At 44.0% G+C, this 25298-nt stretch overlaps 1 protein-coding gene across 1 annotated transcript in view; it reads right to left on the minus strand.

Annotated features, from left to right (window-relative positions):
- Positions 1-1297: 1297 nt before the first annotated feature.
- Positions 1298-25298, minus strand: part of HS3ST3B1 (heparan sulfate-glucosamine 3-sulfotransferase 3B1) — a 43249-nt gene continuing 19248 nt past the window's right edge. Inside the window, exon 2 of the mRNA XM_008054507.2 lies at positions 1298-2486. Coding sequence (XP_008052698.1) covers positions 1868-2486 — 619 coding nt within the window. The 3' untranslated portion in view covers positions 1298-1867. The remainder of the gene's footprint in view (positions 2487-25298) is intronic.

The following is a 25298-nucleotide window of genomic DNA, read 5'->3' on the forward strand; positions in this document are numbered from 1 at the left end:
CTGATTCTGGTGTTCCCCTAAGTGCGGGTCCTACACTGCTTTGCAGAGACAGTAAAAAAGCTATGACATGGCTATAACATCTGAGGAGTGCACAGAACTCTGAGACCTTCCTCCAAAACAGAACCTGTACACGGATAGCTTTGCTACTAAGCATAAGCTAGCTAGTCTAGGCTAAAACCTGCAAGCAAATACAAACTAGATTATTAAGACATCACTTCAAGGCCAGTGACATCTCTGATCAGTTTTTAAAGATAAATTATATTTTCCTTTTGCCATACAAATTTTCTTAAGCTATCAGGTAGGTTATACCATATAACATACAAATGTGTTCTATGTAAATATCATATGCCAACCATTTTACAATATGTTTATCTTCCCTTGATGAAAATATAACTCAAATAACAATTCTTTTGTGGTAGAAGCATTCTGGTTTAGAAAACTGAGGCTAAACTGAATATGTCAGTATGTGATATTGCTTATGTTTAACCAACTGCTCCTATGTTGCTATAGGGTTACTAAATAATCTAGTCATCATAAATGATCTCTAACTGCTCTCTCAACAGAGAAGTATTAGGAGAGCAGAGCATTTTGCACAGCAGTGACAATGCTGATAACCCTTGTGTCAAGACCTGGCTAAAACAAGGAACAGCCCTACAAGTGTGAGGCTCAAGTGCTCAAAGGCAACATGGGGCCGGTGTTCCTAGCCTGTCATTACAAGAACTACTCTTAGTTCTTGCTGTTTAGCCATTGGCTACAGACCATGTTGTCACTCAGATAGTTATTTTGAAATGAGCTAGGAATTCCAAGGAGACATCAAGCCAAGGTGCCAGGGATACCCTTCCTCTGCCAGGCTGCCTGTCATTTTGGGGTCTTTGTCTTTAGTCTCTACTGAGGCAGTGAGCCTACTGCCCCACACTGGCTGACTCTGTACCCAGCAGTACGTTGGTAGACACTGACAATGAGGGACGCATCTGACCCCTCTGGGTCTCGCCATCCGTGGTTTGTGCCGGTGGCTCTGCTAGCCTATGGGATTCTTTGGTGTGTCAAAGCAGAACTGTCTGCCTGGAGAACAGAGCATGGTGGGGTCTCATGCAAATTAAAGGAGATCATCTTTATTTCTAAAGCAGCATCCAGGCATCTCACACACGTGACCTGGGAAAGAGGGGGTTAAGATTTGCATACACTTCAAACTGGTTAATGAACCAGGGAATGAGGCAGAAGACAATGCAGGGTCATCCTTCAAAATCAAAAGCTGAAGTAAATGGACCCTAGCATTCTTCGAAAGGACATGGATGTCCCTGTAAAGGTGAGGGATTCCCTCATGTGCTGAGTGGAGGTGGGGGAAAACCCTGGCGCTGTGGTTTGGAATTGGAAATTGGAAAGGACGCCACATCTGCAAGGAAACTACCACATGAGGTCTGACCTTCAGAAGACAGCACTGTTGAGGCAGCTCAGCGCTCCTACGAGGTACACAGGCAGGGAGAGACACGGAAGCTGGAACAGGAGACCCAAGACCCAACAAGGAGGCAGCAACTGGAGAACTCAGACGGTGATTGAAGGCTGAATACCCGTAACAACAAAAATCTCACGTTGTGCTTTTCTTCTTTTTAAATATAATAGGCAGGGGAGAAAAGAAATGGAAGCACCATCAGTTGTGAAGAATAGAACAAGATATTAGAGTTAAACGCTTTGGAATGTTAACAGATTACGAAGCTAACTCTCTAAAGAGTGTGGCTAGGCAGCTTAGTGAATTAATTGCTTATGAATTAAAAATAAATTATTATAAAATAGATTTCTGTACATTTTACATACATATAATCTCTCTCAATATATAAGCCACATGGTAAGTTACACAGCCCGGGGCCATTCAATCCCAGCCAAAGTCGTGCCCGGTCATCTGGTAGAACTTCAAGTTGAAAGGCCGGTAGAACTCGCGCAGCCGGCGCACCACCTCGCGGTCGATCTCGGGGTGGGGCCTGCCCTTGGTCTTGCCCAGGCAGTGGGGCTTGCTGCTGCCCTCGGCCTTCTTCAGGCAGGGGAAGCCCTTGGTCTTGTTGAAGTAGAAGTGCTTGTCCGTGATGATCCTCTTGAGGCCCAGGAAGTCCTGCACGCGGCCCAGCTCGCCGGCCGGGTCGCTGATGAGCCGCTCGCCGCTCACGAAGAGCATCTGGCCGATGGGGAAGTGGCGCAGCCAGTGCTCCAGGTGCTTGGCGTAGATGCCGATCTGGATGGCGCTCCACGACGTGTCGATGAGGCCCGTGCTTCTGTTTTTGAACGTCAAGCTCTCGAAGGTGGGGATGTCGGGCCGCTTGGACAGCGTCTGCGTGTAGTCCGAGATGGCTCTGGTCACGGGGTCTCGCACCACCACGATGAGCTTGGTGTCCTTGGACATGGCCGAGATGCGCGCGGGCGCCTCCCGCGTGACGAAGTAGCTGGGCGTCTTCTCCATGGTGATCTGCCCTTCCAGGGTTCTCGGCATCAGGTCCCTGGGAAAATCAAACATACCAAACAGGAGTCAGAAGGTGATGCCTCTCTGGCCACATGCCTCAAGGTCAAACACTTCTCAGCCCTGCTCTCTCTTATTACTGGGAGCAGTTGGAGCAACCTGGAAAAATGCAAGCGGAAGTTTAGAGCTGAGTGGTGCTTAACATCCTCTGAAGATTTCAGGGAAGATGCCGTCTACCGGGCACTTGGAGGCACTTTCTTGCAAGGCAGAAAGAGCAAGATAAGGGGGTCTCTAAGATCCTCTTGCAAGTGTCACTTCTCCCTTATTTTTCAGGGTATCCGGCTTTCAGATTGCTCCAAACATCTCATGTTAAAACACAAAGCCTTTGGTCTCTGGCATATATGCCTTTCCTAAAAAAGTAGCACCTGGGGCTCCTGGAGATTTTGCTGTCCACGTGTCCTGGCACTGGTCTGTCTTCATATGTAAGCCCAACAAATGTGCGTGGGCACTGGAAAAAAAATTTCCCTGGTCTAGTCAAGTTGTTCCAGTTTTCACATGGTAAAATCCTTTACTCCAAAGGCAACAAAGCACATAGCAGTCAAAAACTCTGGTGAAATCAGGTAAGTTTAAACTGATACAAACATACCATGAGACATAAAGACACAACTCTAGGACTTTCAGAAATACTTTAGATTCCATTAGGGGAAAAAAAAACAACTTGTAAAATATCTGCCACAGCATTAATTTAAACAAAAATATGTAAACAATATTGCTACAACCTACAATAGATACAGTACATGATATTTGGACCAAAGAAGCACTTTTGGGGGCACAAACCAATGATGCTTACTTAAGGCCTTGCTTACAAGAATTGAAGCCAAAAGGAACATGAATATAGCTGATATTATAAAACAAGCTACACAATTTATTTGTTACTACATAAATTCTGTTATATGACCATGCAATTGTTGCAATAAAATATTTGGCGAACAGTCCTGAACTTAAAGATTAGGAGTCTGTTGATGCTGCTGGACTACTCCATAGAACATTTTCAAGTGAGTCTGTCGTAAGGTGCTCTAGGAAGTAAAAATGGCCCCAACCAAAGCAAGCAAGGGTGAGGTGGGAGGACTGGAGACAAGGAATAAGGAAACCCTTGGGTAGAGAGAACAGCTCATACTGGAGAGAAGCAGGACAAAAAAATGCCTGAGGGTTTAAGGTCCTGCTATGCCTCAGGAGATGGGAAATGGAAGGATGGAGAGAAAGAAAAGTGTTGGGTGGGATGTCCTCCTAGGACAAGAGATCTTCAGATGCATGAAATGATCTCAGCAAGCCTTTGAAGGCAGGAACTATAACGGTCCCACTCTCTGTGAAATACCTAGCACAGTCCTCAGGCCAATAGCAGGTGTCTAATAAATATATGTTGAATGAATACATGGATAAGCGATCTGGCTGATTCAACAGTTCTGAATACAAATATTAGGGGTTAAAACTATGGGTTATGGTGTAAATGGACCTATCACTTACTTATTAGTTTTGTGACAGGAGGCAAGTTACTTCACCTTTCTGAGCCTCAGTATCCCAATATGTGCAGTAAGAATAAGTCTATCTACTTCATATAGTTGTTATTAAAAATTAAATAAGGTTAGATCCAGCAATCCCACTTCTGGGTATCCATCCAAAGGAACTGAAATCAGTATGTCAAAGAAATATCTGTACCCCCCTGTTCATTGCAACATTATTTATAACAGACAAGATACGGAAGCAACCTTAAATGTCTACCAGTTAATGAAGAGATTGTTTTAATGTGGCATATAGGGCAGGGCGCAGTGGCTCACATCTATAATCCTAGCACTTTGGGAGGCTGAGGTGAGAGGACTGCCGAAGCCCGCTGGTTCAAGACCAGCCTAGGCAACTTGGTGAGACTTCATCTCTACAGTAAATTAAAAAAAAAAATTATCTGGGCATGGTGGCATGTGCCTGTAGTTCCAGCTACTTGGAAGGCTGAGGCAGAAGGATCACCTGAGCCCAGCAGGTTGAAGCTGCGGTGGCCAGAAGTGTGCAACTGCCCTCCAGCCTGGGTGACAGAGTAAGGCTCTAACTCAAAAAAAAAAGTGACGGTGGTTCAGCCTGTAATCTCACGCTTTGGGAGGCTGAGGTGAGTGAATTGCCTGAGCCCGCGGGTTCGAGACCCGCCTGGGCAACTTGGCAAGACCTCATCTCTACAATAAATAAATTAAAAAAAATTAGCCGGGCGTGGTAGCACACTCCTGTAGTTGCAGCTACTTGGAAGGCTGAGGCGGAAGGATCACTGGAGCCCAGCAGGTCGAGGCTGCGGTAGCCGGGAGCGGCCACTGCACTCCAGTCTGGGTGACAGAGTGAGATTCCAACTCAAAAAAAAAAGAAAAAAAAAAAAAAAGGCATATATACACAATAGAATATTATATAACCTTAAAAAAAGAACTGGAGTACATTATGCTAAGTGAAATAAGTCAGGCACAAAAAGATGAGTACTGTATGATCTCACTTATATATGGAAACTAAAAGGTTGATCTCATAGAAACAGAGAGCAGAAAGGTGATTACCAGAATCTGTGAATGAAGTGGGGTAGGGAAGAAGGTTAGAAAAAGAGAAGATGTTGATCAAAGGGTACATAGTTTCAATTAGACTGAAAAAATAAGTTTTCGTGATCTATTTCACTACATTGTGACCACAGTTAATAATGATGTATTGTCTACATCAAAATTGCTAAAAAAATAGATTTTTTTTTTTTGAGTCAGGGTTTCACTCTGTCACCCAGACTGGACTGCAGTGCATGATCATAATTCACCACAGCATCAAACTCCTGAGCTCAAGTGATCCCCCTCCCTCAGCCACTTGAGAAGTTAGGAATATAGGCATGTGCCACCATGCCAAGCAATTTATTTTCTTTCTTGTAGAGACGAGGTCTCACTATGTTGTCCAGGCTGGTCTCAAGCTTCTGAGCTCAAGTGATCCTCTCCTCTCACCTCAGTCTCCTAAATGCTGGGATTATAGACATGAGCCACCACACCTGGCTAAGAAAAGATTTTTAATGTTCTAACCACTAAAAAAGTTGGTATGATGATGGATGTGTTAATTAGCTTGACTGACTCTTTCTAGAATGTATACATAAATGAAAGCACCGCACTGTGTTCTATAAACGTATGCAATTATTTGTCAATTAAAAATAACATTTAAAAAAAATAAAAATATTAAATGAGGTTTGTAAAGCTTAAGCAGTTTAGCTTAACAGTTAAGGAATTTAGGCTTAGAAGTCAGACTTCCAAGGTTCAAATCCTGGCTCAACCAAGCATAAGCTGTGTCATCTTGAATAACAATTTTTCTGGGCTTCTTTTCCTTATCTGCAAAAATGGAGCTAACAATATTTACCTCGTGGAAGTTTAATGAGGATTAAAATAATAAATCATAATACATTTAGAACATGTCTGACATATGGCATATACTTGACATATATCAGCTACCACTACTGTTATTATCATTATTAAGTTGCTCAATATACAATTTATGGCGTATGATGGGAAACAAAATTAAGCATATGTGTATATATACATCAGAAGGAGATGTGCTAACTGGACACTAAGTTTTGATTACAGATCTACAATCACCCATTAACTATGGGATAAGAGATTTCTGATGGTCTTCCACCTAGGCGCAGGGAAAAAAAAAGACAATTTCCACATCATTTTTGACCCAATATTTACCTCTCAGTAGGACATTCTAAGTTCCAAGCCATCCTAATTTACTAAGGCCACAACTCCTCTGTTGAGCATATTTATAGAAATGATAGAAACTGTTTATCACACAGAGCCAGAAAGGGTAATTCCCTGGAGAGAGGGCACTCCCTCCGCTAGGACGCTGCCAACAGGGAGTGAGGAGAAGCTGCTTTTCCCTTAAGAAAGACTGAATAGGCAGTCCTGGACACCCTGGCTTAAACTAAAGCTGGATTGACCCACTTTGCCCATTAACCACTTAGATTAATGTAGCAGTGTCATCAGGCTAATGTGATGGAGGATTAAAGAGAGTCTAGGCTCTCAACTTATTTTGCATTTGACTAAAAAGCAGGTCAAGTCAGACAAAGCCCAAGTGGATTTTTTTTCCCTCTGTATGTGCAACTGTACAATCTACAAGAGGTTAATATTCAAAGCGTGATCACTGTGACTGAAAAAATTCGATCCCAAGCCAGGCTCGGTGGCTCAGCCTGAAATCCCGCGCTTTAGGAGGCTGAGGTGAGTGGATTGCCTGAGCCCATGGGTTCGAGACCCGCCTGGGCCACTTGGCGAGACCTCATCGCTACAATAAATCACAAATTAGCAGGGCGTGGTTGCGCGGATCTGTAGTTCCAGCTACTTGGAAGGCTGAGGCGGAAGGATCGCCGGAGCCCAGTAGGTGGAGACTGTGGTGGCCGGGAGCGGCCACTGCACTCCAGTCTCGGCGACAGAGCGAGACTCCAACTCAAAAAAAAAAGAAAAAAAGAAAAAATCCAATCCCAAAGTTCTCCAGGGTTGTTGCAGTAAAGTGCATTTAGGGTCTGTCAGCTGGGGCTTTGAAGCCGGGCCACCATTTACTGAAGTGTGTGACCCTGGGGGACACACTACTTAACCTGTCCTCGCTGCAGTTTTCTCATCTGAACAATGAGAAAAATGATGATGTCCACCTCCTATGGTTTTTGAAAGAACTTCAAAACTAACCTTGGTACCCAGCCTGGTACTGAGTAGGCTACTAGGAAAGTGTTATCAATTATCATCTGTTGACAGGATTTTGGCAAGGATGTAAGGAAGTAAGCTTTGCACATAGGGGACTGTCATTCACTCAAATCTACCCATCCCCTGAGGGGTAATGAGGGAGGCTCAGCTCCTAGGGCAGGAAAAGTACAGAAATGCTGGATTCTGGCCTCTGCCTGCCTGGTGTCCACAACTATTCCTGAGCCCCGCTGCCTGCATTTTCTCACTGGCCCTAAGATGGCTAACTCAGCAATTGTGAATTGTGAATAAGAAGCCATATAATAGAACTAGGAAATAGGAGACCAACCATATATAAAGATTCTCTGAGCTTGTAGATGGATTTACTATGCTTAACTTCCTGCTGGTCCCTCAAACCATATGGAGTACTAGCTGGGAATCTCCTCAGGACAGCCTGGTGTTGCCCACCTGTGTCAGAAAGCACTCAAGGCATCTCAGAACTTATTGTGATTATTGCCAAAACGACGGAGCTAGAGGAACCACTGCTGTGACAGAGTCTTCTCAACCCTTGTCTAGAGTAGGCTCTGAGGCTACCCTCTCCTTGGTGTGCTTGGGTGCAGACAAGGAGTGGCTGAGAAGGAAGATGCATAACTGGGTTCTCCATCATTTTAGCCTCCTGAATCATCTCCGTGGGCTTCCAGGGGCACAGCTGTAGTGGGCACTGGGCTCAGACAGAGCCTGGCATCTCCCCAGCACACTCTTGTGGATCATCTGTCAAAGAAAAAATTATTCAATGATACTTGTTAAATCACAGTCAGGAAGACTTTATTCAGGACCATTGTGATAGGTATAGGAATTGCTGCTATGGAGTGGGGGTGAGGGGAGTCAGGGGTTAGGGGGGCTGGGCTTAACTCTTAATATGGCATGGGTAAATGGGGGCTTATTGCTAAAGAGAAGGCTGGGGGTCAGTAGGTGGAAAATTATTAAGTGGAACGTCAAGGGTAAGGAGGATTCTGGTTAAACTAACAGAATTCTTGCTGAGCAAGGCCCAGGTGACCAGACATCACCTAGGGGACGATGAAAAAATGAGGAACCCAATCACATGTTGAGGGTGATCAGATATCTAGGGTGGGGTCTTATTGCTAAAATGACTTAAAAGGGCTCTTTGTTAAGAATGGGTTTTACAAGGAAGTGCAGATGGGTCCAGGAGAAGGGTCTGGAGCCTGACTAAAGTTTGGCCAAGCAAAGAATCTTGGTCACACCAAGTAAGGAACACAGCACGGCCTGAGAAGTGTGTGGACAGCTTTTGGCATGGCCTGAGAAGTGTGTGGACAGACAGAACCTTCTAGGCAGTTACTGGCAGCCACTCTTCCCCCACCAACACTAGGTCCCAGACCACAGTCCCTTCCATTTGCGTCCTGGGCACACCTTCCTCTCCCCCGCCCCTTCTCTCATCACACTTTTTTGCCCTCATAGAAAAAAGGATGAGGATGTGGCCGAGGGTGAGACCATCTCTCTTGGGCTCTGTGTGCCCATCCCACCCCAGCAGCCAATCCAGCCCCAGGCTGGCCTGTAAAAGGAGCACATTATGCAGGTTAATTGAGCTGCTCATTATGAAAGCCAGTTTTTGAAACATAGTCATAGCTAATAATTACATAGTACTTTGGAGCTTGCAAGGAAACTTTCACATGCATTATCTGATTTAATCCCTCGCAACAAGCCTTTGAGGTAGGTATTGTAATCCCCAATTTACTAATGAAGAAGCAGAGTCTGAAAGAGAGAGGGTGACTTGCTTGGAGTTGGGTCATCAAGTTGGGACTTGGAGTCAGGTCTCCTGAAGCGTCTCCTTCCATTCATCAAGATCCTCGCCCTCTCAACCCTCCTTTGTTTCTTCGTTGTGTGATTAAGAACAGGTAGAGCTACACACCTGTCCTCTCTTTAAACAGATACCTGTATTTTGGTTCTCTTGTCCGTAGATTAGGATCTTAATAGTAGGTATTTCAGTGCTAAGCAGATCACTGCCGATCATTATTGTTCAAATACAAGTCTGATTTCAAAACAATAAAGCTCTTTGGTTCACATATTCACGTTCTTAACTGCATTCTACGGTGCCTGGAAAACTACCAGTCATTATGACAGCTCTTCCCATCCAGTGCCCCTGGCCCGGCCTCCTCCTCCCATCTCTACCTCATGGGCAGGGATGGATCTGTTTTTGAAAAGCACAAGAACCTGGCACAAATCACTAATAGATGCTTGTGAGGCCAATGGGGTTAGACAGCATCTTCAGTCCAAGGCTAAGGAAGACACAGTGCTCGCAATCCATAAGAAGTGTCCCTTGGGACAAACCTAGGTGATACTAACCAGGCATGTATGCCTGCCAGTGAATACAGGGTGTGTCCCACAGAAAGCAGAAAAAATTCCACTTCTTCAATTACACCTAAGAGGTGAAGCAGGTTTGTCACTTCATTAAGGTCTGGGGATGACAAACACATTGAACTTCTAGGAATGCCAGTGGCCTCAAAGAGCTGGGCCACAGAGCAGGATTCCTGAGAAGCAGGAGGGTTTGGGAGCGTATTCCAGGCTTTCAACTTGTTTGAAGATATCTACAAGAAAGTTATGTGCCACCTCTGTGGCAGTCTGCTTCTATCCCTGGCTGCACATTAGAATCCCATAAGGTGCTTCCAACAAGTGTTAAATGCCTGGGCCCTGCTCCAGACCCACTGAACGGGAACTGGGTAGGAGGAGCTCCAACAAGGGAATCTTTTAGGTGATCCTAATGTGCAGCCAGGAAAGGAAAGCATTACTCTGGTATCTGTGGCCCTAGAACCTGTTATGCACCTTAGCCATTTATTCTGCTGATATTTGTGTGCACCCAAGTAGAGACACGGCATGGGTATAGAGGGCCACCATGGTGGGGGAAAAAGATGTTTGGCTAATCCAAGACTTACTATTTGAGTTTGGGCTAGAGAACTGAAGGTCACACTCAGCAAAGCTAGTGTGGGTTTATGCCCTGATGGTCTACAAATTGCAGAGAAAATAACAAAGAAAATGTAATCAAGCTTAAGGCAAAGATATCTGTCGCCCCTAAATACACACACTCTCTCACACACACATACCTCTGACAGTTATCAAATACTAATCTGGCTATCAATAAAACAAAAGGAGGTAAACTAAAGGAAACTAGAAGAAAAGTCTGTCTCTACTTGTGTGATAAAGATAAGCTAACAGATATGTCGAATTCTTTCATTGTTAGAAGCTAGATAAAGGCCAGTGTGGCAGTTGATGTTTGTAGTCCCAGCACTTTGGGAGGCCGAAGTGGGAGGATTGCTTGAGCCCAGGAGTTCAAGGCCAGCCTGGGAAACCTAGCGAGACTGTCTCTACAAAAATAAAAAAAAACAGTTGGGCATGGTGGCACATGCCTGTGTAGTCCCAGCTACGTGGGATACTGAGGCAGAAGGATCACCTGAGTCCAGAAGGTCGAGGAAATGGTGAGTTGTAACTGTGCCACTGCACTCCAGCCTAGGTGACAGACAAGACCCTGACTAAAAAAAAAAAAAAAAAAAGCTAGATAATATCACCCTAAGAAAGAAAAAAACAAACAGGTGAAAAATAACACTGGTATTAGTATGACCACCAGGCTGTTTGCCTCTTTCCTTGAGGCAGGATGGATAAGGAATTTCCAGCCTCAGGCTAGAGATAGCCTTGGCTCCAGCCTTTCCTCTCCAGGAAACAGAGGGCAGCTGAGAAGGTGAGCCCACCACTTGCTGAGCCCATTTCTCACTGGGGAATGGCTGTCCTAGGACTTTGGAAAAACAGTTTATCACTGAGCATCCTAAGTCTTGCAAGGATTCTTAAACTCTGCTGCTAGAAGCAGACTATTAAAAACATACGGGGCAGGGCACACAACATTAGTAAGGGTACATGATCCCATTCCAGGCGATGTGAGGTCCAATGGGAGGCTCAAACTTCACCTGTACATCCTAGACCACTTACGTGTCCAATCCTGACTTGTACTCTACAGCTTTGAAAGAAAAAAACAAACAAACAAAAAAAACACCACAACTAAAAAAAAATCCCAAACAACAAAACAAAACAAAACAAGACTTCAAGCCTAAAGGACTAGGAAATTAAAATGAACCAGAGAAATTCTAAAAAGCCCTATAATTCTGATGTTATCCAGTACCAAATGTGACCCTAATTTCTGCCGCTGCTTCCTTTCCTCTGGTGATACCCCTACTCCCACAGTCTAGCAATTGAACTTGTTGTTTGAATGGGTAAATTACACAACAATAAAAAGGAAGATTATTGAAATGGGCGTAACCTAGCTCACTACAATCAAACAGATGCCAGGACATTTATGCAAAACAGATGAGGGAAGTTAACATACTTCAGAGAGGAGCTGGGGCAGGCCAAAACTGGAAAGAGCAAGGGAAACATTCGGCCCAACCCCCTTCTCCCGCTCCATTGGGAATGACTTCCTTGCTTAGCTACAGAACTCTGCAACTAACATTTTCTGAACTCCAATGGAGATTTGTTTCTTTTTTTTTTTTGAGTTGGAATCTCACTCGGTCGCCCAGACTGGAGTGCAGTGGCCGCTCCCGGCCACCGGGCTCCGGCGATCCTTCTGCCTCAGCCTTCCAAGTAGCTGGAACTACAGGCGCGCGCTACCACACCCGGCTAATTTTTTTGATTTATTGTAAAGATGAGGTCTCGCCAAGTTGCCCAGGCGGGTCTCGAACCCGCGGGCTCAGGCAATCCACTCACCTCAGCCTCCCAAGGCGCGGGATTACAGGCTGAGCCATCGAGCCCAGCTAAGATTTGTTTCTTTTGGAAAAACAAATTTGCTGGCTCGGTGCGATGGCTTAAGCCTGTAATCCCAGCTCTTTGGGAGGCCGAGGCAAGAGGACTGCCTGAACTCAGGGATTCGAGATCAGTCTAGGCAACTTGGTGGGACCATCTCTACAATAAATCAAAAGATAAGCCGGCAATGGACTGGGAAATTGAGACGTCGCATCTGCCTGAGCTTTTCCACGAAGCCTAGGTCCAGCCTTTGAGAATTCACAAACCAAAAATGTCACAACAGAATCTTTACAAACAGAAGAATCAAGATTTCTAGGAAGATTATGTTTCTCTCTCCTGGCTCCAAAACAAAACTCACATATCAGTCTAGGAAATAAGGATGCCCCTTAAAAAGGGTAACACAGAGAGTGCTGTTTTTGAGTGCCTGATAAACCAACAAACATCTGCAGCTAAATTCAAAAACACTGAGTTGGAGGGGTGAATGAGTTCGGGGGAGATAAATAGGCAGAGCAGAGGATTTTAGAGCAGTGAAAATACTCTTGTATGATTCTATAATGCAGGACATATGTCACTATTCATTTGTCCAAACCCATGGGATGTACAACCCCAATGTGAACTATAGACTTTGGGTGACAAGGATGTATCAATGTAGGTTTATCAGTTGTAACAAATGTAGCTCTTGGGTCAGAAATATTGGTAATGAGGCAGGTTATGCATGTATGGGGGCAGAGGATATATAAGAAATCTCTGAGCCAGGCATGGCAGTGCAAGCCTGTATTCCCAGCTATTCAGATGGCTAAGCGGGGAGGATCACTTGAGCCCAGGAGTTTGAGGCTGTAGTATGTGATGATTGCAGTCACAGCATTACAGCATGGGCAACATAGTGAGGTCTCTCTCCAAAAAAAAAACCCCAAAATTTTAATAAAACTAAAATAAAATCTCTGTACGTTCCCCTCAATATTGTTGTGAACCTAAAGCTGTTCTAAAAAATAAAATGCAGTTTTAAAAAAATGAAAAATCACTGATATCTGACAAAGATTCTCGTCCCAATCAAACTCTACTCAGGCTCCCATGAACTATTCAACTAGGCTTCAACATTTATAAACTGTTTGTTTCTCTGCATTGTCCAGTTTTAGCAAGAATCCTACCGAATTGGTTTAGCTCTCCTCCATAGCTGATATCTGATTAGGTTCCTCATCCCTCACCACTCCATAGGTGATGATGTCTCCTCTCCCTGGTCTGTCTTCAACAAGAATCCCGATAGGTCAGTTTAGCCAGAATCCCCCTTACCCATGATGTTTCTTCCTGGTAATTTCCATCTACTAACAGCCCCCCACCCCCAACTCCTTGGCTATAAATTTCCACTTGTCCACACTGTATTCAGAATTGAGCCCAATTCTTTACTAAGGTTTCTTCTCCCTCATTGCACTAGACCTGAATAAAGTCTGTTTTTACTGCTTTAACTACCTTGGCTCTGGTGTTCTTTGATGGATCCCATCTTTCCTCGGGTTCTTTTCTACGAAAGATCATTTTCTCCTCTGGGGAAGAACAGGCTCTCACACCCTTAACCTAGGCCAATACCATAGATATTATTCTCGTCATGTCATCTCTTGGAGCTGAGGCTTCTGCCTGGCATACAGGGAGCATGTGCAGCTTTGCAGGTCTTAAAACCCCCAGGGGCCTCCCACAAGCACTCAAGAAAGAAGAAAAACTCTTCCAACTCAGGTAAAACTGAGATTGTCAAAGTTAGCATGCCTTAACCAAATACATAAAAAATTTTTTAAAAGGTTCTTATTTTATAAAAGAATGGCTTTGCGTTATTGGGGGGGGGAGTCTGACTGTTCTGCATCCTCCAGTTGTTGAATGGGGGCTGCCCAAGCCTCTCCTTCAGTTTCCCCTCCTTGGTGCAGAAGCCTCAGCTCCCACTTCTATCTATTCTCTGGGGCAGTTCGAGAATAAGGAAAATGAAGACCCAAGAATTGGGAAGAGCGATGGAAGCTAGGGGCTTTACTTCAGGCTCAGCATTCCCTGAATCAGTGGTTCAATCTCCTCGTCACAGGAAAATCAATAAAAACCACTCCACTGGCCAACCTGAAAGGGCAGCCAAGAGAGCTGCAGACTTTCAGGTCAGTTGGGAATGGAGGACGGGAGAGGACATCTCCAAAAAGCAAACTTCAAAGCTGTCAGGCAAGTCTTAGAGGTGAAAGACACTGGCAGTTTTTAGGGGAAGCCATTTGAAACGCTAGGCCAAGGCATCAAAGAATTTTCAAAAGAATATTCAGAGAGAAGAGAAAGAGTAGGCTTCAGGGTCATTACAGTCATAATCACGGGATTTTCTGTAGCAACAAAAGTGGGCTAAACTACTATCATCTCTGAAGACCAATCTACCAATGCTAAATATTCACTCCCCCCCCCAAAAAAAAACTCCTTGGTTTCTTTCTACCTTATGACTTCATAAATCACAGGAAACCTCAGGGGTGAAAAAGACAAAGCTTACAGTGTCGCTTCTCCTCTTTCTTCTTCTGCAGAAAGATAAGACATCCAGCTAGGGATGAGAAAAGGAAGTTTTCCTAGGAAACTTAACACAGTCATGGGGACAATGACAGAGGAGAGCTGTAACTTGAACTGTAAGTTGTGATTCTGGGAAGTTTTTTCTTTAAAGCAGCTTTCTTCCTAGGGAGTTCAGTCTGGCGGGAGGTGGCTGGGAGAGAGATGTGTATCAGCCCAGCCACCCTTATCTGGAGCCTCCTTCCTTTCTAAGGAAGCCTCAAAGCCCTCCGTCCTGAGCTCCCCCTTCAAAGGGCCACATCTCCATAAATAATTATCTCCATTTGGGGGAGATGTTTGCATATCAAAGAACTCCTCTGGGATGGTTTAAAACTATTTAACATGAAATTGTAAATAGTTTGCTGCTCTCAGTTTCAGGGTCTTGCAGCTGGATCAGTGGGGCTACCGGAAGTGATGTCATTATTCATTAAAAAGTTTACTGAGCCTTTTTTCTTTTCTTTCTTTCTTTTTTTAAGGTAATGGGTAGGAAAGAAGAAAAATAACAAAGGATAGACTCCCCAATCCTCCCCCTTCTCTTCCAGCCCTCTCTCCTTTCTCCACTGCAGCTCCCAACCCCCACCGCAAGGATTTGGCCTCCATTGTCCTAGAATTTCAATACTGCTCAGAAAATGAAAAGCTTCTGAATGCCATAAGGGGGTGGGGCGCAAAAGAGCATCTCCCGGCTCTGGGTCAACTGGAGCTCCCTTTCATTTGGGCAGAATCCTCGGTTATAGGCCCTGCTTCACAAAGACCACAAGTTCCTGTTCCTGGAAGGGGCTGGGATGGGGGGAGGAGGGAGAGTTTCAATTAAAAGCTAATAGTCTTTTGTGGATGAGCTCTCCGGGGTATTGCTCCTGTTTATTGGCCCTCACTGTGTGCGGGACAAATCATGTGAAATCAGAGTGATCCTGTGTCCTGTTTCCTGGAAAAAACAAGAAAAAAAATAAAAACCTCGAACATTGAAAAAAACTACAAAGAAAAAAAGTGTTTTCTGGGAGGCAGACTTTTTAGAAAGTAAAACCAGTCCTGCCAATGGGCAGGGGTGGGGCGGGGCCAAGTCCCCGGAAAGAAGGGGAGTCGGGCACCAGGACCCAACCAGATTGGAGGTGGTTCTGCTCTTTCCTGCATGGCAGATTCTTCTCGGCACACACTGGGCCGGTTTTGTCTCTGATAAGTTCTGGCTTCCCTGTCTGTACCAAGCTTCTTTTCTCTGGGATGGTAGGAGCGCTAGCCCTGTGTGGGTTACTTTCCTGGCAACAAAGGGCCAGTTACTCGGCAGGCAGTGTGCAATGGCTGGTGTTTTTCACATGTTTCTGTACATCCTCTCCCAACTCCCTGCTTCAATCCCCAAAAAGCAGCCTCCCCTTTTGCCTTGGTAACACAGCATCAATGTTTGTAAACAGGCCTTCACCCAAGAGCTTCTGAAACACTCAGCAACAACAGTCAACAAAGAGTTGATGAAAATCATTAACCCCCTACCCCAACATACACACAGGGAAACTGGAAGAAAACAAACAGAACAAGCGGAGGGGGCTGCCCAACACTCCAGTGAAAGTAGCATGGACATATGAAACCCTGGGTTCCGGTGAGTGCCCTGCCACAGGTAAGAAAGAGATAAAGAAAGAGGTTAACAACTTGAACTGTAAGTTGTAATTCTGGGAAGTTTCTTCTTTAAAGCAGCTTTCTTCCCAGGGAAGAACCTCAAGTTAAGAGGCTCTCAAATCTTTGGGGCCAGTTCTGCATGTATAAAAAAATTGATGGACTGGTTTTGAAGAGTGTTCCTAAGCTCCAAAATTCTGTAAAATGACTCTTACAATCAGTATCTCTCCCACTATCACTCTTCCCTTCCCACCTCCTCCTACAGCCAGTAGTCAGTTGACGCAAGTTGGTGGACTTTAAGTAGAACCTCTATAAATACTTGATGATTGAATATGTACAAAAAACACTTCAGGGGCATTGATACAGCCACCCCCCAGGAAACAGACACTCCCCAGGAAGTGTAACTCAGATGAAGTTCAATGTCATATGAACCCTAAAACAAGTGTCTCCCAACCCCCGGCTCCAGGCCAGTACTGGTACTTGTCCACAGCCTGTTAGGAACCAGACTACACAGCAAGACAGAGCGGCAGGCAAGGGGGGCTCCACATTCTGCCACATCAGTGGTGCCATTAGATTTTCATAGGAGTGTGAACCCTATTGTGAACTGCATATGCAAGTGATCTAGGTTGTGTGCTTATTATGAGAATCTAGTACCTGATGATCCCACTCTCTGGTCCATGGAAAAATTGTCTTTCACAAAACCAGTCCCCGGTGCCAAAAAGGTTGGGGACCGCTGCCCAAAATGAGGCATCCACTTGTGAGATAGCCTGGTGAGTCAAACAGAAAGTGGAGTTCAAGGTCAGGCTACGTGGCCTCAGCAAGTTGCACAACATCTCGGTGCTGTCTTTCCTATTCTGTAAAAGGACATTTGTCCTGCTGCTTTTACAAAGTCTGTTTTTAAGATTTAGAATCAACTGCAGTGTGTAGGTGAATAAGCTCTGAAGTAGCAAAACCCCACCTAAGGGTAAGGTGGAATGAATCCTACTCATATACCCTCTTTATATCTCAGTTGGCACATGGGTCTAGATGAAAGAAATATCGTTAGGGAAAAAGAGACACAAAGTTGATTTCTAGATTCAAAGGCTCATGTAAAAAGAAATATTTAAAAGAGTTTTGATTTCCTGTAATCTTTCACTTGTGCTATATAGGGATCCTATTTTGTGTACCCTCCTTAATCTCCCCATAGGGTGTTGGACACAAAGGAAAACTGAACTCCTCTTCTTGGGTTAAAATGACTAAAAGAATAGGGTGATCAACCAAAGAGGATTAGAAAATGAGGCAGCTTTTAATACAAGCACAACCTACTTTTGAGGATTCTTGCTTTTTTTTTTTTTTTTTTTTTAACATGGCAGAGAATGAGGCAGACATGGAACGAAACAGCCCCAGTTTAGGGGACAAGGTCCATCTGAGGCTGGCGAAAACAGAAGTCTTGATATAATCGGTTACCTTTACCATCTCCTGATTATGGAGCCAGAGTTTGGGACGGGAGAAATCCCAGTCAACTCTTGTCTTAAGTCTGAAATAATGGCTGCACCCCATTCTGTTTTCAACAAACAGAAGCCCATTTCATGGTTATCAATTGAACAGCATGAAATAAATTAGGTCAATAAAAAAATTTTAAGATATAAGCTTGAGTTAAACTAAAATGAAGGGAAATGAGTGCAAATAAACTTCCTTTATCACAAGCTTTAAATAGCTTAAGAACATCTTAGAAAAGAAAAGCACTTTCTAACCAGAGAGAACATCCAGGGAGTGTAAAACTTGGAGATGCTGCTGACAAAGAAAAAGCTGCTGTTTCTTATCTTGTCCTCCTCTTTGTCAGTACTTCTTCCTGGTGGGTCTGTCCATGTGGTTGAAGCTGATCAAGAGGCTTCTCAAGAAAATAAATGTCACAACAATGCCAATGAAAACTCTAACTGGACATCCATCAATTAAAATCCTCTCTTCCAGCTAGACACAGTGGCTCAAGCCTGTAATCCCAGCACTTTGGGAGGCTGAGGTGAGAGGACTGCCTGAGCCCATAGGTTTGAGACCAGCCCAGGCAACTTGGCGAGACCTTGTCTCTACAATAAATCAAAAAATTAGCTGGGTGTGGTGGTTCGTGCCTGTAGTTCCAGTTACTTGGAAGGCTGAGGTGGAAGGATAGCCTGAGCCCAGCAGGTTGAGGCTGCGGGGGCCATGAGCCTGCCACTGTATTCCAGCCTGGGCAACAGAGTGCTACTCCTACTCAAAAAAAAAAAACAACAAAAATCCCGTCTTCCCCAACTTTTTTTGAATTCTCAGTGATTGAAGTCTAGACACTTCTCGGAGTCAATTACAGTGGAGAAAAGTAAGTACAACTTTCCAGAATTTCCATCTTTTTTCGTCATCTTTTCATGGTCAACCATTTAGTCTAAAAACTCAAAACACTTGTAATAGGTAATCCATACAGCATCCAACTTGCCTTGTGTATTTCATGTCCAAAGATATGAGAGGGAAGTGTTGGAGGCTGAATCTCTCCACAAACGTTCTGCATTATTTGAGTGGATTCCATCATTATACGTTACATTCTATGACAACTATTTGGTAGGTGATGTTGCCTGATTGTTGAGTCTCAAAATTTCCAGCAGCTCTTCTGTGATTTGGACAAAGTGTTTCCATCTCTATCTCCTGCTTCCCACCCCTGGGGAATAAAACCATAAGCACCAAGGAGAAAGTGAAATAACTAAGTGATTTGTGAGAGAGTTGCTAAGAATTACAAAGGAGATTAGCCTTTTACCCTTCAGTGGCCCAGTGAAAAACTAACCCTGTGTCTATATGTAAGCCTGAGGACGATTTCTAAGAGCAAAATGTTTACTTGACTCTTACTGTTTTCCATGTTTTGTCCTGTATTTGGACTGTGTTACAGATTTTACCTACACAAAAGTGTAAGAAAAACAGTAAAATACCAGGCATAGAAAGCATTTGAAAATATTTGTTGAATGAACAAGTAAATGAATGAAAGAAAAGGAATCGACTAGCAAGGCTTAAAGCTAATGACTGGAGGTCATGGTATAAATATATCAAGAGAATTGGGGTGAACCTGGAATAATAAATTACCATGTGGGCCAGGCTTGAGAATGGTGATGATCTCAGCATTCAAAGATGATACATTTATGTCTCATCATACCCATTACATTAAGTGACACAATTACATTAAGAGGCCATACACATAAAGAGGGTCTTGAACTTAAATGCTAAGCAAAAGCAGTGAACAAGTGTGGCATAAGATCAGAGTTTCTTATTTTACATGTGGGACACAGCACATTTCCCCATTAAACTTTGGATGCTTTACCTCGGGTACCTGCTAATAAATCTCTGTCCAAACTAATAAATGGTTACAGTTAATAGCAATGAGAAAAATGGCTCTAATTAGATTTATATTCTTATTTTACTTATTGTATTGCTTTAACGATTACTGAAATTAGTTTGCATTCCAGGCATCCATCAAGTGATGGTGGGTTGAGATACCCCAAATGTCTCCTAGGTAGCAGCAAGAGGAAAACAGACTAGAATTTAAACTTCATATTTACCATGGATGAAGGAGTCAGTGATGTGACCATTATGTATCGTTTATGAGGGTGATTCTTGCCCTCCAGGGACTTACCGTTTACGCTGAGAGAAATTCCACACACAAGTTTACCAAGAGATATATTTTTGGCTTAAAAATGAGAAATGTGGAGGAGGGAAGTACTCAGAAGTTGTATTCCTTGAATCACTGAAGCTTTCTTGAAATTGTCCCAAAGGGTAGGTGGAAGTGAAGAAGTCAGGAACAAAAGATGCACCAGGCCGGGCTGGGTGGCGCAGCCGGTAATCCCAGCGCTTTGGGAGGCTAAGGTGAGTGGATTGCCTGAGCCCGCGGGTTCGAGACCCGCCTGGGCAACTTGGCGAGACCTCATCTCTACAATAAATTAAAAAAATTAGCCGGGCGTGGTAGCGCGCGCCTGTAGTTCCAGCTACTTGGAAGGCTGAGGTGGAAAGGATCGCTGGAGTCCAGCAGGTCAAGGCTGTGGTGGCCGGGAGCGGCCACTGCACTCCAGTCTGGGTGACAGAGTGAGACTCCAACTCAAAAAAAAAAAAAAAAGATACACCAAGTTCCTTACATATGAACAAGTTCCATTCCAAGAGCAAGTTCATAAGTCCAATATGTTCGTGAGTTCAACAAAGTTAGCCTATGTATGCAACTAACACTTTGGCTGTATAGTATTGTTCTATAATAGGTATATAATTCTTTTCACACAAATAATACATAAGAAACAAACACAAACATTGTACTCTATATAGTACTGTACTGTAAAGTACACAGAAGCACAACCACTTGTAGAAGATGCGTGCACGTGACAATGTACACCAGACACGTGAACTAACTTATGTGATTGGATATGTATCCACATTCACATTCACGTCTTTGAATGTTCACAACTTGAAGGTTCACTATCGGGAACTAACTGTATCTCTATTTAGGATCATGCATAAATCCTACTTGGTGAGACAGCACTCAGGGCCTTTGGCTTAGACTGAAGATTTGTTTGTTTGTGTGTTTTTGAGAAATGGAGAGAAATAAGCTTAGATAAACAGATTGGAAAATAGTCAGGGGCTGCTCTGGATAAGAGTCATTATTTTACCTTTTCAAAACAATGTTATCCTTCATCAAAAAAGGCTGAATCAACCACTTCCTCCACCACTTCTGGTAGGGGCTCTACCTGTATCAGTGGCCATGGCCCCAGGAAATCCTTTTCATGCAAACCTCTGCTCAATACCAAGAACAGTCATGTTTCCTTTCAAGCAGCTTGTTTTTGTGATTGGTGTAACTGAGGTTTACATTCTTGTAAAGGCTGCAAGAAAGCTGTGGATCACGTGCACAGTCATTTGAGGCACATTTCTTAGGCCAGTTCCTAGCTCCATCTTATATTCTCACTATTGGTTTTCTTCTTTCATGCTAATATTTTATGTTTTTGATCTTGATGTATCATTTAAAAAAAAAACCCTTACGTACTTTTAAAGTAAGGTTTAGTAATTTTTTTATCTAAAAATAAATGAAATTATATAGCTGTGAATGTGAAGGGGAAGTGGGAATGAAAAAGAAGGGGCAACTAATTCAAAACATTTTGCTGCTCAGGAGACTGAGGTGGGAGAATTGCTTGAGGGTGCGAGTTCGACACCAGCCTGGGCAACATAGCGAGACCCTGTCTCTAAAAATAAATACATAAATAAACAAACATTTTGAAGAAAAAAACATAGAAAAGCAGGTATCAGGTTAGATATGGGGAACCCTCAATGTTTAAGCAAAGTTGATTGAGGGCATGGCACTGATGTGTTCTCAATTCAGCCACAGAAGTAAGCAATATCCCAGGAAGTTTTAGGGGTTGGAAAAAGCAACGAAAATTAAATGCAACGAAAATTAAATCCAAGAAATGTTATAAACAAATGAGGGTTTAGCTTCTTGTGTCAATGTGTACAAATAGATAAAAATTGAGAGACCTAGATTCTAAGCTGGAAAAAGGTCCCTGGGTCCAGAAAGGGCAATTCCTGGCAGATGGGTCAGCTCAGGTTGGGAGTGGGGATGGAGGGGGCATGGAGAATAATTGCTGCCTCCCTCTGAAATGCTCAGTGGTGTTCTTCATATTCTGACAAAACCAAATAAAGACCTTAAGCTGCTACTTTCCCAAATGAATCCAATTCCAAGTCCCTGGCTGGGAACACAGGGCACTAAGCCCATAAGCAAACACCACCTAAAGGCGAGAATAAGAGCTGTGTCTACTGCCCCATTAGCACGTTTTGGAAATTAATCAAGTTCAACCCTCTCCAAAAACAAATGTTTTCCTGGGTTTGCTAAACACACTTGTCACTTGGAGGCAGTCAGGGCTACCAGTTAACACACTCAGGAATGGAATCAACCGACTCTGTGAAGTGCCTTAAAGCTAGTAGGATCATCAAACTCCTTATACCCAGATGAAGATATCTCAATGAACCTGGAATTGGAAGAGCTTTCTTTATGAGACAAATATAATGCCTATCCAAGGAAAGACCTTCTTTCCCAGGCCTCTCTTCCCTCTGAAAATAGATGGTTCTCCACTTGTTCAGAAACGGGGTTTATTAAATATCACAACAGGGCCATTGCCTTGCTAGTCTCTGGGTGTGGCCATATTCTCTTTGAGCTATGTTCGTTGCCATGTTTCCTAGCTTCGGCCCCCTCCTCCACCTTGGGGAGGTGAATCTTCTCTCTCCCTTCTCTTTCTGTCTCTAATTTACTTTTAAATAAATTATATTTTTAAATCTAAAAAAAAAAAAATCACAACAACATACTGACTGCAAAAAATGGTATCCAAATCCCACAGTGCAGCACCCATGAAGCAGAGCTCTTAAGCTTTTAAGGATTGCCAAGAATCTGAGAAAAGGGACAGACCCTCTGTGCAAACAAAATGCAGATGTATGACATATACAGAACTTCAGGGGATTCACAGTCCCCAGACCTATCCTTGGGCCCAGGTTAAGAGCCTGGCACGGCCCGATAGCTATTCACTAGTCACTGGTCAAAAGCCTGGTTGAAATGGTCTGTGTTAGGAGTCGGCAAACAGGGCAGAGAGGACATGGATTCTTTCAGGTTTTCTAGATTCTGCCCACCCGGGAGGTTAGCATCACACTTAAGTCCCGTGAGCTTTGCTCACTATCTAAATGCTTTGCCTGAACTATCTCACATGGGTTATGCCTTTATTTTTTATTAAGCATTGAAATGATGAGCAGGCACAATAACAGGTCGACATAGTTTTGTAAAATCTCAAAGAGGCTGTCCAGTAAGCTTGCCTACGGTAAAGAATAAATAGGTTTCCTTTTTATCAGAAGATGGCCTCTTTCTGCCTTGGCCACGATGATGTCAACTCTTATAAGACCTGAAGAGTGCTGTATCCACAACAAAGGACTGGACAACCTGGGATCTCGCTGACTCAATGTGACAATCTTTTCAGGGGGCTGTTTCCTTCATTATACAGATGAAAAGAGTGAGGCTGGAGGATAGACTGAGCAGTCCAAAATCAAATACTGAGCAATGGCAAAGCAAAAACTCAGAACCCAGATTGTTAAATCTCATGCTCATCCCACTTCTCTACATTTCTAAGAATCTCCAAGATCACAATGCTCAAATATAGTAACCACCCCATCCCTGATTCACCTATAATCATCCACCCCCTTTCTACAGAAGTTTCTACCTTCCTTCCCTCTGTCTGACAATCAAAAATAAAAAGGGTTGGTTTTGGTTTTAAACTAATTTTTTTTTTGGAATTATATAGGTTATAAATGATCATGAAATAAACAGCACTTTGGATATACATACATAAGAAAGTGTGCTTGTGTGTGAAAGAGAGATTAATTTACAAAGTGGAAGCTACATTTCTCACTGGTTCTCTGCACTTCTGCCCTAATGCCTTTATTTTAGGAGTTGATTTTTCACTGAATTCCACTGAGACAAATGATTGCAAAATTGAAAATAACCAGACCGGCCTTCCCAAACCATAGTGCTCATTCCTCTGTCCCAGTTCTCATTCTGTTTTGCAACTTTAGTCCATATTTTTAATTTTTTAATTTTTATTTTTGAGTTGGAGTCTCACTCTTTGTTGCCCGGGCTGGAGTGCAGTGGCATGCTCACGGTCACCACAGCCTCAACCTGCTGGGCTTAGGAGATCCTTCCGCGTCAGCCTTCCAAGTAGCTGGAACTACAGACGCACGCCACCACTACCCGGCTAGATTTTTGTGATTTATTGTAGAGACAAGGTTTCACCAAGTTGCCCAGGCTGGTCTTGAACCCCCGGGCTCAGGCAATCCTCTCGCCTCCACCTCCCAAAGTGCTGGGATTACAGACTGAGCCACCGCACCCGACCAGCCCATATTTTTTCAACTGTGTCAGTGTCCTACAGAAGGAAAACACCACTTGCCCCAAATCCTGGAACCAATAGTACAGGCCAGAACTGCTTGACGCAGCTCACCCAAAAGGCTCTCTACTGGTAATAGAAATCCAGCTGGAATAAACGAAAGAAGTGGAATTTCACAGCATATGTTACAGGTACTTTCGGCAGATAAACTGACCCGAGGCTATCCCTTCTGCTCTCCCCCTTCCCTTTAAATAATTCAAGCGTGTAGAAGGAAGAGAGAGACGCTTCTAAATGTTCAGGGGCCAGAAGTCAAGCTCAATCCATCTTTAGAAGAGGGGAGATACGTGAAGCTGTGCCAGGCTGAACAGGCCTCTCCAACCAAGAGACAAACAGGCTAATAAATTAGCACTGCTAAACCACTGAGCCGAGGAGCAAGAATCAATCCAATAGGCTGCCTCCTCTTCTAGCTCATTAACTATTTGAGATTGCCATCATATGGGGAGTAGCCTCTCAGCTGGAAATTAAATTAGCCTAGCTATAAACCCGAATGTAGACTGGAGAGCGTCTGATGAGCCAGCAATTCTAGAGGAAGAAACTCTACCGCCAACTGCTTGCCCAACCAAACTCCATCCTCCGGTCCTCCAAGCTGGCCCTCCTTTGCAATTTCTCTTCTGAACAACAACAAAAGGAGCAAGACATTCTCACTTTGATGTTCAGATAAAGCACAGTAAACCAAGGTTGCACACATCCACCCCAGCATCCCTGAAAACGGTCTGTGCAGAGGGCTGGGTGCAGTAAGCAGGACAGCAGGCACCAATTGCATGCTCAGAACAGGTGTGCGCCTGTGGAGCCACCTCTTAATGACCAGGTTTGGCATTTTGTCACCGGCAGCCTGGCCCTGCTCCACTGCGAAGAATGCTAAGTGGCTACGGGGCTGTTTCTGTCGAAGGTCCAAAGAGCTGAGAAGTGGAATTTCTAATTACAAGGCTTTACCCTAATGAAAGGCTCCATCTAGACAAGCAAAAGGCAACCAGCTTCGAGGACGTGGATCCTGTAATACATCCTGAGAGGATCTCCAACGTTTGCCCTTTTTTTCTGGGTGGCATCTTTGCCGACCACCAACAAAAGCAATTCTTGTTTCATGCAATTCAACGGCATCTTGTCATTCCCACTTCCAAGTTGAGATACTTGAAGAGGCAGAAAAAACCACCACAGAGCCGGGCTCGGTGGCTCAGCCTGTAATCCCGTGCCTTTGGGAGACTGAGGTGAGTGGATTGCCTGAGCCCGCGGGTTCGAGACCCGCCA

This window comes from Carlito syrichta, unplaced genomic scaffold (assembly GCF_000164805.1).
Source record: "Carlito syrichta isolate Samal-C Ts95f unplaced genomic scaffold, Tarsius_syrichta-2.0.1 Scaffold295139, whole genome shotgun sequence".
Taxonomy (NCBI): Eukaryota; Metazoa; Chordata; class Mammalia; order Primates; family Tarsiidae; genus Carlito; species Carlito syrichta.